Source organism: Athene cunicularia (assembly GCF_003259725.1).
Source record: "Athene cunicularia isolate RWA chromosome 2 unlocalized genomic scaffold, athCun1 chr2_part1, whole genome shotgun sequence".
NCBI classification, from domain to species: Eukaryota; Metazoa; Chordata; class Aves; order Strigiformes; family Strigidae; genus Athene; species Athene cunicularia.
In genome coordinates, this window is record NW_020799095.1 from 152,954,742 (window position 1) to 152,966,235 (window position 11,494).

At 58.8% G+C, this 11,494-nt stretch overlaps 1 protein-coding gene across 2 annotated transcripts in view; it reads left to right on the forward strand.

Annotated features, from left to right (window-relative positions):
• Window positions 1–6: 6 nt before the first annotated feature.
• Window positions 7–11,494, forward strand: part of LOC113477170 (1-phosphatidylinositol 4,5-bisphosphate phosphodiesterase gamma-1-like) — an 18,482-nt gene continuing 6,994 nt past the window's right edge. For both annotated transcript variants that reach the window (XM_026843330.1, XM_026843331.1), the window contains exons 1-17: window positions 7–388; window positions 5,694–5,843; window positions 5,953–6,046; window positions 6,169–6,216; window positions 7,225–7,309; window positions 7,442–7,522; window positions 7,619–7,653; window positions 8,697–8,769; window positions 8,881–8,982; window positions 9,062–9,180; window positions 9,281–9,366; window positions 9,553–9,673; window positions 9,773–9,941; window positions 10,227–10,346; window positions 10,547–10,654; window positions 10,760–10,947; window positions 11,207–11,407. In XM_026843330.1, coding sequence (XP_026699131.1) covers window positions 169–388; window positions 5,694–5,843; window positions 5,953–6,046; window positions 6,169–6,216; window positions 7,225–7,309; window positions 7,442–7,522; window positions 7,619–7,653; window positions 8,697–8,769; window positions 8,881–8,982; window positions 9,062–9,180; window positions 9,281–9,366; window positions 9,553–9,673; window positions 9,773–9,941; window positions 10,227–10,346; window positions 10,547–10,654; window positions 10,760–10,947; window positions 11,207–11,407 — 2,000 coding nt within the window. In that variant the 5' untranslated portion in view covers window positions 7–168. The remainder of the gene's footprint in view (window positions 389–5,693; window positions 5,844–5,952; window positions 6,047–6,168; window positions 6,217–7,224; window positions 7,310–7,441; window positions 7,523–7,618; window positions 7,654–8,696; window positions 8,770–8,880; window positions 8,983–9,061; window positions 9,181–9,280; window positions 9,367–9,552; window positions 9,674–9,772; window positions 9,942–10,226; window positions 10,347–10,546; window positions 10,655–10,759; window positions 10,948–11,206; window positions 11,408–11,494) is intronic.

The window sequence follows — 11,494 nt, forward strand, 5'->3', positions numbered from 1 at the left end:
CCGCGCCCTGCCCGCGCTGCGCCGGAGGGGACGGCGGCCCTAGAGGAAACCCCCGCCCGGGCCGAGCGGAGAAAATCCCCGGGGAGGTTTCGTTTTTTCGGTTCGTCTTCTTCTGCATGAGCCAACGCCGGCTCTGCGGCTCCGCCGGGCGATGGCCGCGCAGTGAAGATGTCCGCGGCCAGGCTCAGCAGCGTCAATGGCTTTCTGGAGGACGGGAGGATGGAGGCAGGGGACATGGGCAGGGTCCTCCGCTGCCTGGAGATGGGCACCGTCCTCACCCTGTTCTATCAGAAGAAGTCGCAGAGGCCGGAGCGAAGGACCTTCCAGGTGAAGCTGGAGACCCGGCAGATCATCTGGAGCCGGACGCCCGAGAAGGTGGAAGGGGACAGTGAGTATCGGTGTGGGCTGGGAATGTGCTGGCGGGGTGCCCTGCCGTGGTGGGGTGCCTGGCCGTGGGGTGCCCTGCCGTGGTGGGGTGACTGGCAGTGGGGTGCTTGGCCATGGGGGATGTCCTCCTGTGGTGGGGTGCCTGGCCGTGGGGTGCCCAGCCGTGGGGTGACTGGCCGTGGGATGCTTGGCCATGGGGGATGTCCTTCTGTGGTGGGGTGACTGAACATGAGGTGCCCAGCCGTGGTGGGGTGACTGGCAGTGGGGTGCCCTGCCATGGGGGATGTCCTCCTATGGTGGGGTGACTGGCCGTGGGGTTCCTGGCTGTGGTGGGGTGCCCTGCTCTGGTAGGGTGTCTGGCCGTGGGGTGCCCAGCCATGATGGGGTGCCTGGCAGTGGGGTACTTGGCCAAAGTGGGGTGCCCGACCGCAATGGGATGACTGACGGTGGTGGGTAGCCTGGCCATAATGGGGTCCTGGCCATATTTGGATGCCCTACCACAGTGGGGTCTCTGGCCATAGTGGGGTGCCCGGACACAGTGGGGTCCCCAGCCGTGCCGGGATGTCCTACGGTGGTGGGGTTGGTTCCTGGCCATGGTAGGATGCCCAGAGATATAAACACAGGAGCTGCTGGGCTGAGCAACCCTCGCCTCCTCCATCCCAGCTCACATGGTCCGTAACTTGCTGGGGGGCTCAAGCTGCTGCCATTTCATCCCTGGGGTGTTCTACCCTCCCGGGCAAGGAGGTAAGAGAACTGGCCACCACCTTGCCCGCTCACGGTGCTTTTAACCCCAAAACTGGAGTGCTCAGGCTTCTGGGAGAGGCAGCAGCATGAGGCAGAGCATGGTGGTGGCCCCAAGGTTGCCCAGAGAGGACTTGGCTAGCTGGGCTCTGCCCCACACGCATCAATGACATCAATGCAAAGTTTGGACTGGTGACACTGGTGTCCAGCACAGGAGATGCTCCCATTGGAGCATCCATAAAAATAACCTTTATTTGTGGATTCGCTGGTGGCTAGTAGGCTGTTGGGGCATTGGTGGGGCTCCATGTCTTGGTGCTTGATATCTTTTTGTTCATTACCTCAAAGCTTGTACTGCCTCTTAAATTGAGCTAAAAAGAGCCAATGGATGAAAACATGGAGTTGGGGTGACGTGGAGCTGTACCATCACCTCATCCCACATCCCCATGTGGGGAGGAATTATCTTGTTTTGGGGTATCATCTCAGCTGGACGATGGCAAAGCCCACCCTGGAGGTTTTGGGGGATGACAGGTGCCTTTTCCCTGAGAGGGTTTGGAGGGTCTCCTTAAAAATTACCAATTATCCCTCCCAAAATCACCGTCCACTGCTAATTTTGCACAAGACAGAGCAAAATCCCCAGGAGGGTTCAGCTCCCACTTGGAGGGGCCAATCCCGAGCTGGACTGCCAGCTACGGCGAGGCTTGGAGCTGGGAAAGAAGGTGTCACCCAGAGATGAGCCTTGGCACGAGCAGGATCCTTGCTTGTCCGGACCTGCTGGGTGCAGGAGAAGGTTTGTGGGAGGAGGAAGAGGAGGGATGGGCGAGGCGAGGAAGGGCACCCATTTTTAGAGAGGTGGTTTGGTCCTCATGGGAAAGAGCTTGTTCTCTGCTCATGAAATTAATGCATTTCCATCTCCTTGGGGTTTTTTGGGGAGCACCGTGTGCCACCGGATCAGGGTCTCGGGTCATTCCTGATGCCCTGCCTCAGTTTCCCCGCCTTGGGATCTGGCTTCTCCCATGCAACAGCCCAAAACTCTCCATGGGAGTGAGTGGGTGTCTTCTAAGGTCATCCAAAAGTGGGGAAAATAAAGGAAAATCCCTCTAGAAATGGTATAATCCTGCCATCCAATCCCACCGTTCACTTTCCCCAGCCCCCAGAGTAGGAGCAATCCCTGTCTTGGTGCTGGGCTGGAGCATCCTCACCCCCCTGGTCCAGCCCTGCTCCACGCTCGCACATCCCCCCGCTTGCCGTGATCTTATGGAAGCGCCGGGATCTCGTATTCATCCCTGGGGTCTCATTCCCACCCCGTGCCCGACCTCACGCCTGCCAGGGCCATTTTAAATCCCCCCTTCAACCAGGCACCCCGCTTGCAGAGGGATTAGCGGAGACGACCCACAGTGCTGATGTCTCTGTTACGGACTGGCAGGGCCAGGACGCAGATCCCAGCTCTCCCCTAGACACCCAGCACCATGCTGGCTAATTACACGCTTCGTTAAGCAGCCAATGGACTCGTGTCCATGCCGATGGGGTCGCCCTGTAGCGTTGCCTCCAAAATTAACCTCATCCGGGAGGGTTTCCAGCTCATCACCCTCAGTAGACCCTGGTCCCCGAGGCAAGGATGAAATCTAGCAGAAAACAGCTCAGAAGGGATCTTTGCAAGAAATTAAAAGAAAGAGGGGTCAAGGCAGCTTGGCAAACCTAAGAGCATTTCAGAGGGGTGGTTTGCCACAATGATGGCTAATTGGGATCACACCTCCGGGCAGATAATTAAAAATAGGACCGTTTGAGGAGGATAAAATCCAGATGAGGTTAAACACCACTGGACCGGGAGGAAATGTTTTATTTCAGGTTTTAAATCAGCTTCACAACACCACGGGGAGCCCTGGGGGATGCAAACTCCCAGTCACCCCTGTACAGGAGGGTCTGAGCTGCCACGTGTCCTGCAAGAAGGGGCAGCCGAGGCAAACACGAGGGGCCATGGCTCATGTCACCGCATCACTGCCAAGGCCAGAGGGATTTCCCAGCACAACCATTCCCTCCAGCTGCTTTGCTTTGCTTTTCTCCGAATGCATTAAGAAAACACTCAGGCTCTCAAGCATCCCTAAAAGCCACCGGGCAGAACCTGGTCCTACATCATCATCCCACCATTTAAAATCTTTGCACCACGCTGATCGCTTTGCCTTAGAAGAGAAAAGGGATTTTCACAGCTGGAACCGACTTCCAGAGTGTTTTAATCGCCCAGGACCCCTGAGACAATGCAGGGAGGAGTTTGGAGACATAGTTCTGACATGATCGCTGCAAATCCGCTGCAGATGTGGTTTCCAGGAAGCCGCTAGCAGCATTGCATTGTGCAGCCCCGCACCACTCCCTCTTCCCCCAGCTCTTTGCAGGGTCGGGCTATTTGCCCCGTGGAGAAGGACTTGGGGGTACTGGTGGGTGAAAAATGGGACGTGACCCGGCAATGTGCGCTCACAGCCCAGACAGCCAACTGTAAGCTGGGCTGTGTCCCAAGCAGCGTGGCCAGCAGGTCGAGGGAGGGGATTCTCCCCCTCTGCTCCCCTCTGGTGAGACCCCCCGGAGCCCCGCGTCCAGCTCTGGGGTCCCCAGCACAGGACAGACACGGAGCTGCTGGAGCGGGGCCGGAGGAGGGACACGGGAATGGTCCGAGGGCTGGAGCAGCTCTGCTGGGGGGAAAGGCTGAGAGAGTTGGGGGGTTCAGCTGGGGAAGAGAAGGCTCCGGGGAGACCTTAGAGCCGCCTTTCAATATTTAAAACAGGTGTGTGAGAAAAGCAGAGAGAGACTTTTAGCAGGGCCTGTAGTGACAGCACAAGGGATAACAGTTTTAAAACTAAACACCGCAGATTTAGATCAGATACAAGGAAGAAATTTTTTACCATGAGGGTGGTGAAACACCAGACCAGGTTGCCCAGAGAGGTGGTCGATGCCCCATCCCTGGAAGGGTTCAAGGCCAGGTTGGACAGGGCTCTGAGCAACCTGACCTGGTTGAAGATGTCCCTGCCGGGGCAGGGGGGTTGGACTGGATGACCTTTAAAGGTCCGTCCCACCCCAAACCATTCCACGATTCTGTGATTATTGGCAGCACCCAGACATCGGCTCTGAGGCTGGATTCTGGAGGCGTTGAATTGGGGGGGTGGCTACATTGCGACTTGTTGGTGCAGCCCTGGTAGCCGCTGGCTTCTTGCCCTCTCTGGCCCCCTGCGGATGGGCAGGTTTGAGGATGAGTGGCTGGTTTTTAACCTATAAACCCATCTTTACCCCCAAATATCTGCCTGCTTGTACCAAAGAGGGTTTGTTCCAAGCCATGGGGGCTGCCTGGAGACAGCAACAAGGTTTAATTTCTTGAGATCTAGTCCCAGAAGGCAGCAGGTGCAGGGGTGCAGACCTCCTGGGTATTACTTGTGCTGAAATCCCACACCAATCCGTGAAATCTGTCTTGTGGTCATCCAGCAAGAGAAGGCTGGATAAACCCTCCAGTGTTTTCTGGAGTTTTTCCACTAAGAAAAACTACTCTGCACCTCTTTTCTTGCTTAATCAGCCCAATTTCTACCCCATCTTATTCTTCTTTGCATTCGGCTTTTCTTTCCCCACTTTGGTTTAGGCTGAGGGTTTCCACCAAGGCACCAGCACGCCTGCACCCTTCCCCACTGCCGCATCGGAAACGCAGCTGGGCTGGAAATTCTCCGGGAAATGATCCATTTCCTCAGCAGGACAATACCCCGGTGTGGTGGTCTGGCCACCCTCGGTCATAAAAAACTTTCCGGTGCTGGTGGCTCAGCCCCAGAGTGCAAAGCTGCCCAGGGGGGTGATGCTTGTGGTATCGAAAACAACTTTGGGTGTTATTACTAATATCATCATATTATTATTCTGCTCTGGGTGGGACGTGTCCACTCGGCAAAACCAGGGGTTGGAAATCTCCGTCAGTGGCGTGGTGGTGAGGAAGACCGTGGTCCGGAAACCCAGCCCTCCCGCCGCTGGCGGGGCTTTATATAGCGAGATAATGAGAGAGCAGCACAGCAGGAAAGAAACACCCTGTGGTCCGGCCTGCCGGGGCTCCAAATTGCCACCTTTGGGCAGATGTCTTCAATTAAAAGATGAGCTCAGCCTATCCCGCAGCAGGGTCTGTCTTGGGGAGGAGAAGGCAGGGGAGAGGTGGCTGGGGATGCGTTGGTTGGGATGGGGCAGGCTGAGCCTGGAGGACACGTGGCACCCACAAAGCTGGGAAACCAGTGGGCAGTTGTGTCCACATCCTGGGGACACGAGTCCCTGGAGAGGACACACAGGAGTGGGGTGCCATCACACGGCTGGAGGCAGTGCTGCAGGGACACCCTGTCCTGGGGACACAGATCCCCAGAGGACACGTGGCCACAGCACCCACAATACCACCCCACACCCGGCGGCAGCACCATGGGGATGCTCCACCTCGGGGACAAGGATCCCCAGAGGACACTTGGTGCCCTGGCGCCTCCTGCAGCCTCCCCCGAGCCCTGCACATGGGTCTGTGGTGACAGGGTGACAAGGGACAGTTCCATGTTCCTCTCTCCCCGCAGTCGACATACGGGAGATCAAGGAAATCCGCCTGGGGAAGAACTCAAGGGACTTCGAGCGCTACCCTGAGGATGCTCGCAAGCTGGACTTCACCATGTGCTTCATCATCCTCTATGGGATGGATTTCAGGCTGAGGACGCTCAGCGTGGCCGGTCTGTGGGCTCCCTCCCTGGTCCCCCCAACCACCCTTGGGTGCTCACCTCCTCCCCAGCATCCCATCTACCCCATCCCAACCTCGCCACCTTCCTCTTTCTTCTCCAGCTTTCTGTGAGGAGGACATCAACCTGTGGATAACGGGCCTCAACTGGCTGGTGGCGGACACCCAGAAAGCCCAGACCCCGCTGCAGATTGAGAGGTGGGGAAGGACCAGCAGGTCCCATTTCCCGCTCCCCGTCTGGGGGTCTGGGGGACAACCCCACCCTGGGTTTATTCCCCCCCCTAGGGCTGAGCATCAGCTGTCCATCCCTTTCCTCCCAGGTGGCTGCGCAAACAGTTTGATGGGATGGACCGGTCGCGGGAAGGCAGGTGAGCACCGGCACAACCCCGTGCTGGGAAGTGGCCAGTGGGTTCGACTGGACAGGGTCATATCCCCCACAGTTGCACCCCAGTTCTGGAGATTGAGCCAGGCTGGGGGCGAGGTTTGGGGGGCAAGGTACTACCGGGTTATTTGGGCTGTTTAAAGGCACCGAAAATCAGAGACTTGAGTGTGGGTCCCTCCTCGCTGCTGGAAGGACCATGGGGACTCCGATGCCCTCCCATCTGCTACTGCATTTCCACCAGAGTCAGGAGGGGCTGGAACCTAAACATTTCCCCAAGACAGGGAAAAACCCCAAATCAAGGGAATTTGGACTTAAAATTCACTCAGTCTGGAGCAGAGGAGGCTGAGGGGAGACCTCCTGGCCCTCGGCAACTCCCTGCCAGGAGGGGGCAGAGAGGGGGGATGAGTCTCTGGAGCCAAGGAGCCAGCGCCAGGCCCCGAGGGAATGGCCTCAAGCTGCCCAGGGCAGGGTCAGGCTGGCTCTGAGGAAGGATTTCTGTGCAGAAGGGGCTGTTGGGCGTTGGAATGGGCTGCCCAGGGCAGGGGGGAGTCCCCGGGATCCCTGGAGGGGGTTGAAGAGTCGGGCTGAGCCAGCGCTGAGGGGTCTGGGGGAGTTGGGAACGGTCAGGGGGAGGGTCATGGTTGGACTGGAGGGGCTGCAAGGGCTTTTCAAACCCAGATGATTCTGGGATTCTGTGAAATGATTGTAGAGATGGGCATCATCTCCAGAAAGGATGATGGCTTAGAGCACCCAATTGGTTCCGGGACATGGTCCCTCTCCCCAGCCCTCTGCTCACACTCATGCCAGACCCCATATAATTAGGGGTCCTGTGCCACTGCGGGGGTCCACAGTCCAGTAGGGTGGGAACCCCACACCAGAGACCACGCTGGCACCAGGATTTGGTGTGAGAGACGTGGTGTCAGGAGCCATCCAGGGGTTATCCATCCTCTGCGGGGTCTGGCCAGTGCCCTCACACCAGCTCCCCCTCCCGCAGCATCACGGTGAAGGACCTGAAGGCCATGCTGCCCCAGGTGAACTACCGCGTCCCCAACATGAGGTTCCTGCGGGACAAGCTCGTGGTAAGGACCCCCCGGGCACCCCCCAGCTATGCAGGGAGATGGTCTCTGAGCCCCACAACCGGGCTGGAGCTGGCCCCGGTGTCACAGCTCTGGTTGGGTGGCCCCACTCTCATGCAGCACTTTCTCCCACAGGAGGTGGAAGCCAGGAATGAGATGACTTTCTCCCACTTCATCCAGTTCTACAAAAACCTGATGTTTGATGCACAGAAGTCGGTAAGAACCACGGCTTGTCCTCCCAAGCAGCCCCCTCCCCGTCCAGTGGGGTGCATCCCCCACCAGCTAAGCCTGGTCCCCTCCTTTGTCCTGCAGGTCATCGAGCAGCTGGAGCTCTCCTTCCCCTTGCGGTGAGTTCCCGGAGCCCCGCGGCTCCCAGCCCCGCCAGGCCTCCGAGGGGTGGGAGAGGGAATGGGAACCGGAATGAGTGGGTATGGGAGAGGGGATGGGAACAGGGATGAGAGGGGATGGGAGCAGGAGTGGGAACAGGGATGATCGGGGGGGGAGCAGGGATGTGAGTGGGGACGAAAGCAGGATGGGAGAGGGGATGGAAGCGGGAATGAGAGTGGGGATGGGAGTAGGGATAGGAGAGGGGATGAAAGCAGGATGGGAGAGGGGATGAGAATGGGAGTGGGGATGGGAGAGGTGATGAGAGCAGGGATGGGAGTGGTGATGAGCAGGAATGGGAATGGGGATGGGAGAGGGGATGAAAGCAGTATGGGAGAGGGGATGGGAACAGGAATAGGAGCAGGGATGAGCAGGAATGGGAGTGGGGATGGGAGCAGGGATAGGAGAGGGGATGAAAGCAGGATGGGAGAGGGGATGGGAGCAGGGATGAGCAGGGATAAGAGTGGGAATGGGAGTCGGGATGAGCAGGGATGGGAGCAGGGATGGAAGTAGGGATAGGAGCAAAGATGTGAGTAGAGATGGAAGCAAGAATGGGAGCAGGGACAAAAAGGGATGGGAGCGAGGATGGGAGTGGGATGGGAGCAGGGGTGGGAGAGGGGATGGGAGCAAGGATGAGCAGGGGTGGGCATGGGGATGGGAGCAGGAGTGTGAGTAGGGATGGGTGCCAGGGGTGTGGGGACATCCCCTGCCCTCCTCCCTGTATCCTTGGGCAATGCTGCACCCTCTGGCTGTCTGTCCGCCAGTCCCAGGGTGACACTGGAGTGTTCGCTCTAGCAGCACCCAGCAGCTCGAGGTTCCTCTTGCACCCCCATGGTCTGTGCTTTCCCCAAGCCCCTTACCAGCTGCTGCAGCTGGCAGGAGTGGGGCAGGAGTGGGGGCCAGAGGGAGCCTGAGCTGCAGGTGGACGCTGCTGGCCTTGACTCCTCCATGGGGTCTACCCCAACTCCTGCTCCCGGTCCTCACTGATGGCTGCTCTGTGTCCCAGGAACGTGGACCGCCCCGAGCTGTGCCAAGTCTCCCTCTACGACTTCCAAAAGTTCCTGCTGCACGACCAGAAGGTGGGTGCTCTTAGAGACCCCTGCGGATCCCTCTCAGCCTCAATCTAGGGGATCCCCATGGGATGCCTCAGCCTGGTTCCCCCCGTAACAATGGCCACATTTGCACCCCAGGAACCCTGGGCCAGCGACGTGGGCATGGTGCGGGACTACATGTGCACCTACCTCAAGGAAGGCTCCAGCGAGGCAGCAGAGCCCTCCTTCCAACTGGATGAGGTGGGTGGCCCCACACAGAAGCCACCCGGGGGTGTCTCCATGGCCCGATCAGGCTCTGACCTCTCTGCTTCCCCCTCAGTTCCTCACGTACCTCTTCTCCAAGGAGAACATGGTGATGGACGCCAAGTATGAGCGTGTGGTGCCTGAGGAGATGAACCACCCCCTTTCCCAGTACTGGATCTCCTCCTCCCACAACACGTAAGGACAGGGTGGGCTCTCCTTGGGGACCTCCGTGAGCATCCCATCACCCCATACAGGGCAGTCCCAGCTGCTGATGGTCTCTCTTTCTCCTCTGCAGGTACCTGACAGGGGACCAGTTCTCCAGCGAGTCCTCCCTGGAGGCGTACGCCCGCTGCCTGCGCATGGGCTGCCGCTGCATCGAGTGTGAGTCCCCACAGCACTCCACAGAGATGCTGAGCCCCCCCCAGCACCTCATGTTGTGTCAGACAGAACGTCCCCTGCACCCATCCCACAGCACTGGGGTGGGGGGGTCTTCCATGTCCTTTGAGGGCTCAAAAACATGCTCCCCAGTGTGCCAGCATGTGTTAACCAAGGTGTCTCCCCCCTCAGTGGACTGCTGGGATGGCCCCGACGATCTCCCCATCATCTACCATGGCCACACGCTCACCTCCAAGATCAAGTTCCTGGATGTGCTGCACACCATCAAGGAACATGCATTTGTCACCTCCGAGTAAGACCCAGCCCCCCAGTGACACCCCAGTTCTGGGCCAGGCAGGCAACCTTTCCTTCGCCTTCATCCCAGACCACCATTCCCACCTGCTTCCTCCAGGTTCCCCATCATCCTCTCCATTGAAGACCACTGCAGCATCGTCCAGCAGAGGAACATGGCCTCCCACTTCAAGAAGGTCTTTGGGGACATGCTGCTCACCAAGCCAGTGGACATCAACGCCGATGAGTTGCCCTCACCCACCCAGCTCAAAAAGAAAATCCTAATCAAGGTGCGGAATGGGCACGACCCCAGAGTCCCTCTTTGCAGGAGGGACAAGGACCACGTTGGGCTGGGAGGGATGACAGTTGTCCCAGATCTTGGGATTCGAGAGTGATATCCCTCTGTGCACAAGTAGGACATCTCTCCGATACCCTACTGCAAGAGATGGTCCACGGGAACAGGGGGTGGTGGAAAGGGACCCTGTGGAAGCCTGAGCACAACCTGAGGGCTGGGAGCTCAGTGTGATGGGGACACCATGCCCACTGCTGACCTCCCCTCCCTGGGCTGTCCCCAGCACAAAAAGCTGGTCGAAGGGAACCTGTATGAGGAGGTCTCAACCGCCAGTTACTCAGAGAATGACATCAGCAACTCCATCAAGAATGGAATCCTCTACCTTGAAGACCCCATTGACCACGTAAGGGTGTCCCTGCTGCTGGCAGCCAGGGGCCGAGTGGGGTCTGTCAGATGGGGATGAGGACTGGGGTTTGGGTTGGGCATGGGACATAGGCTCCCCCACTGGGGGGGGCAGGAAGGGGCAGAAACAGGAGTCTCAAAGCCCCGTCCCTCCATGTCATCATCCTTCCCGCCCCCGGTGATGTTCTTCCTCCCTCCCAGACCTGGAGCCCCCATTATTTTGTCCTGACGAGCAACAAGATCTACTACTCAGAGGAGACCTCCCGCTACCAGTTCAATGAAGATGAGGAGGAGGTGGAGCAGAAGGAGGTGGGTGAAGGGCAGGATGTGTCCACAGGGCAGGGGGGTTTAGGAAGGACTCTGTGGGGAGGGCGAGAGGGTGGCGACACCCCAATTTTGAGAGTGAATTTACAGGAGTTCAACAACAACGAGCTGCACTTCACGGAGAAGTGGTTCCACGGGAAGCTGGGAGGAGGCCGCGATGGGCGACAGATCGCCGAGAAGCTGCTGCACGAGTACTGCACCGAGACGGGCGGCAAGGATGGCACCTTCCTGGTGCGCGAGAGCGAGACCTTCGTGGGCGACTACACCCTCTCCTTCTGGTAGGAGCCCTGGGGGGGAGGCAGGATCCCACCCTCCTGGAGCTGGTCTGGGCATCCCACCAGGGGCTGGTCCTCCAGCCGATCCCTGGTTTGGTGACTGGAATGGCTTTGGGAAGGGGAAACGCCACTTTTTTTTGTGGCAGGCAGATCCCTGAGCGTGGGAGGGTGGGGACGTGGACCTGAATTAACTCACCCCTGGCTAATTAACTCACCCCTGGCTAATTAACTCACCCCTGGCTTTCCCCCACCACCGTGGCAGGAGATCCAGCCGGGTGCAGCACTGCCGGATCCACTCGCGGCAGGAGGCCGGGGCCACCAAGTTCTACCTGACGGATAACCTGGTCTTCGACAGCCTCTACAGCCTCATCTGCCACTACCGCGAGGTGCCGCTCCGCTGCAACGAGTTCGAGATGCGCCTCACCGACCCCGTCCCCCAACCCAATGCCCATGAGAGCAAAGAGTGAGGATGGTCCCCATCCCCTTGGCCCCTTGGGTCCACCAGCCTCTTCCATCCCTGGTGTCAGGTCTTAGGTGCCCACCCCCCCCC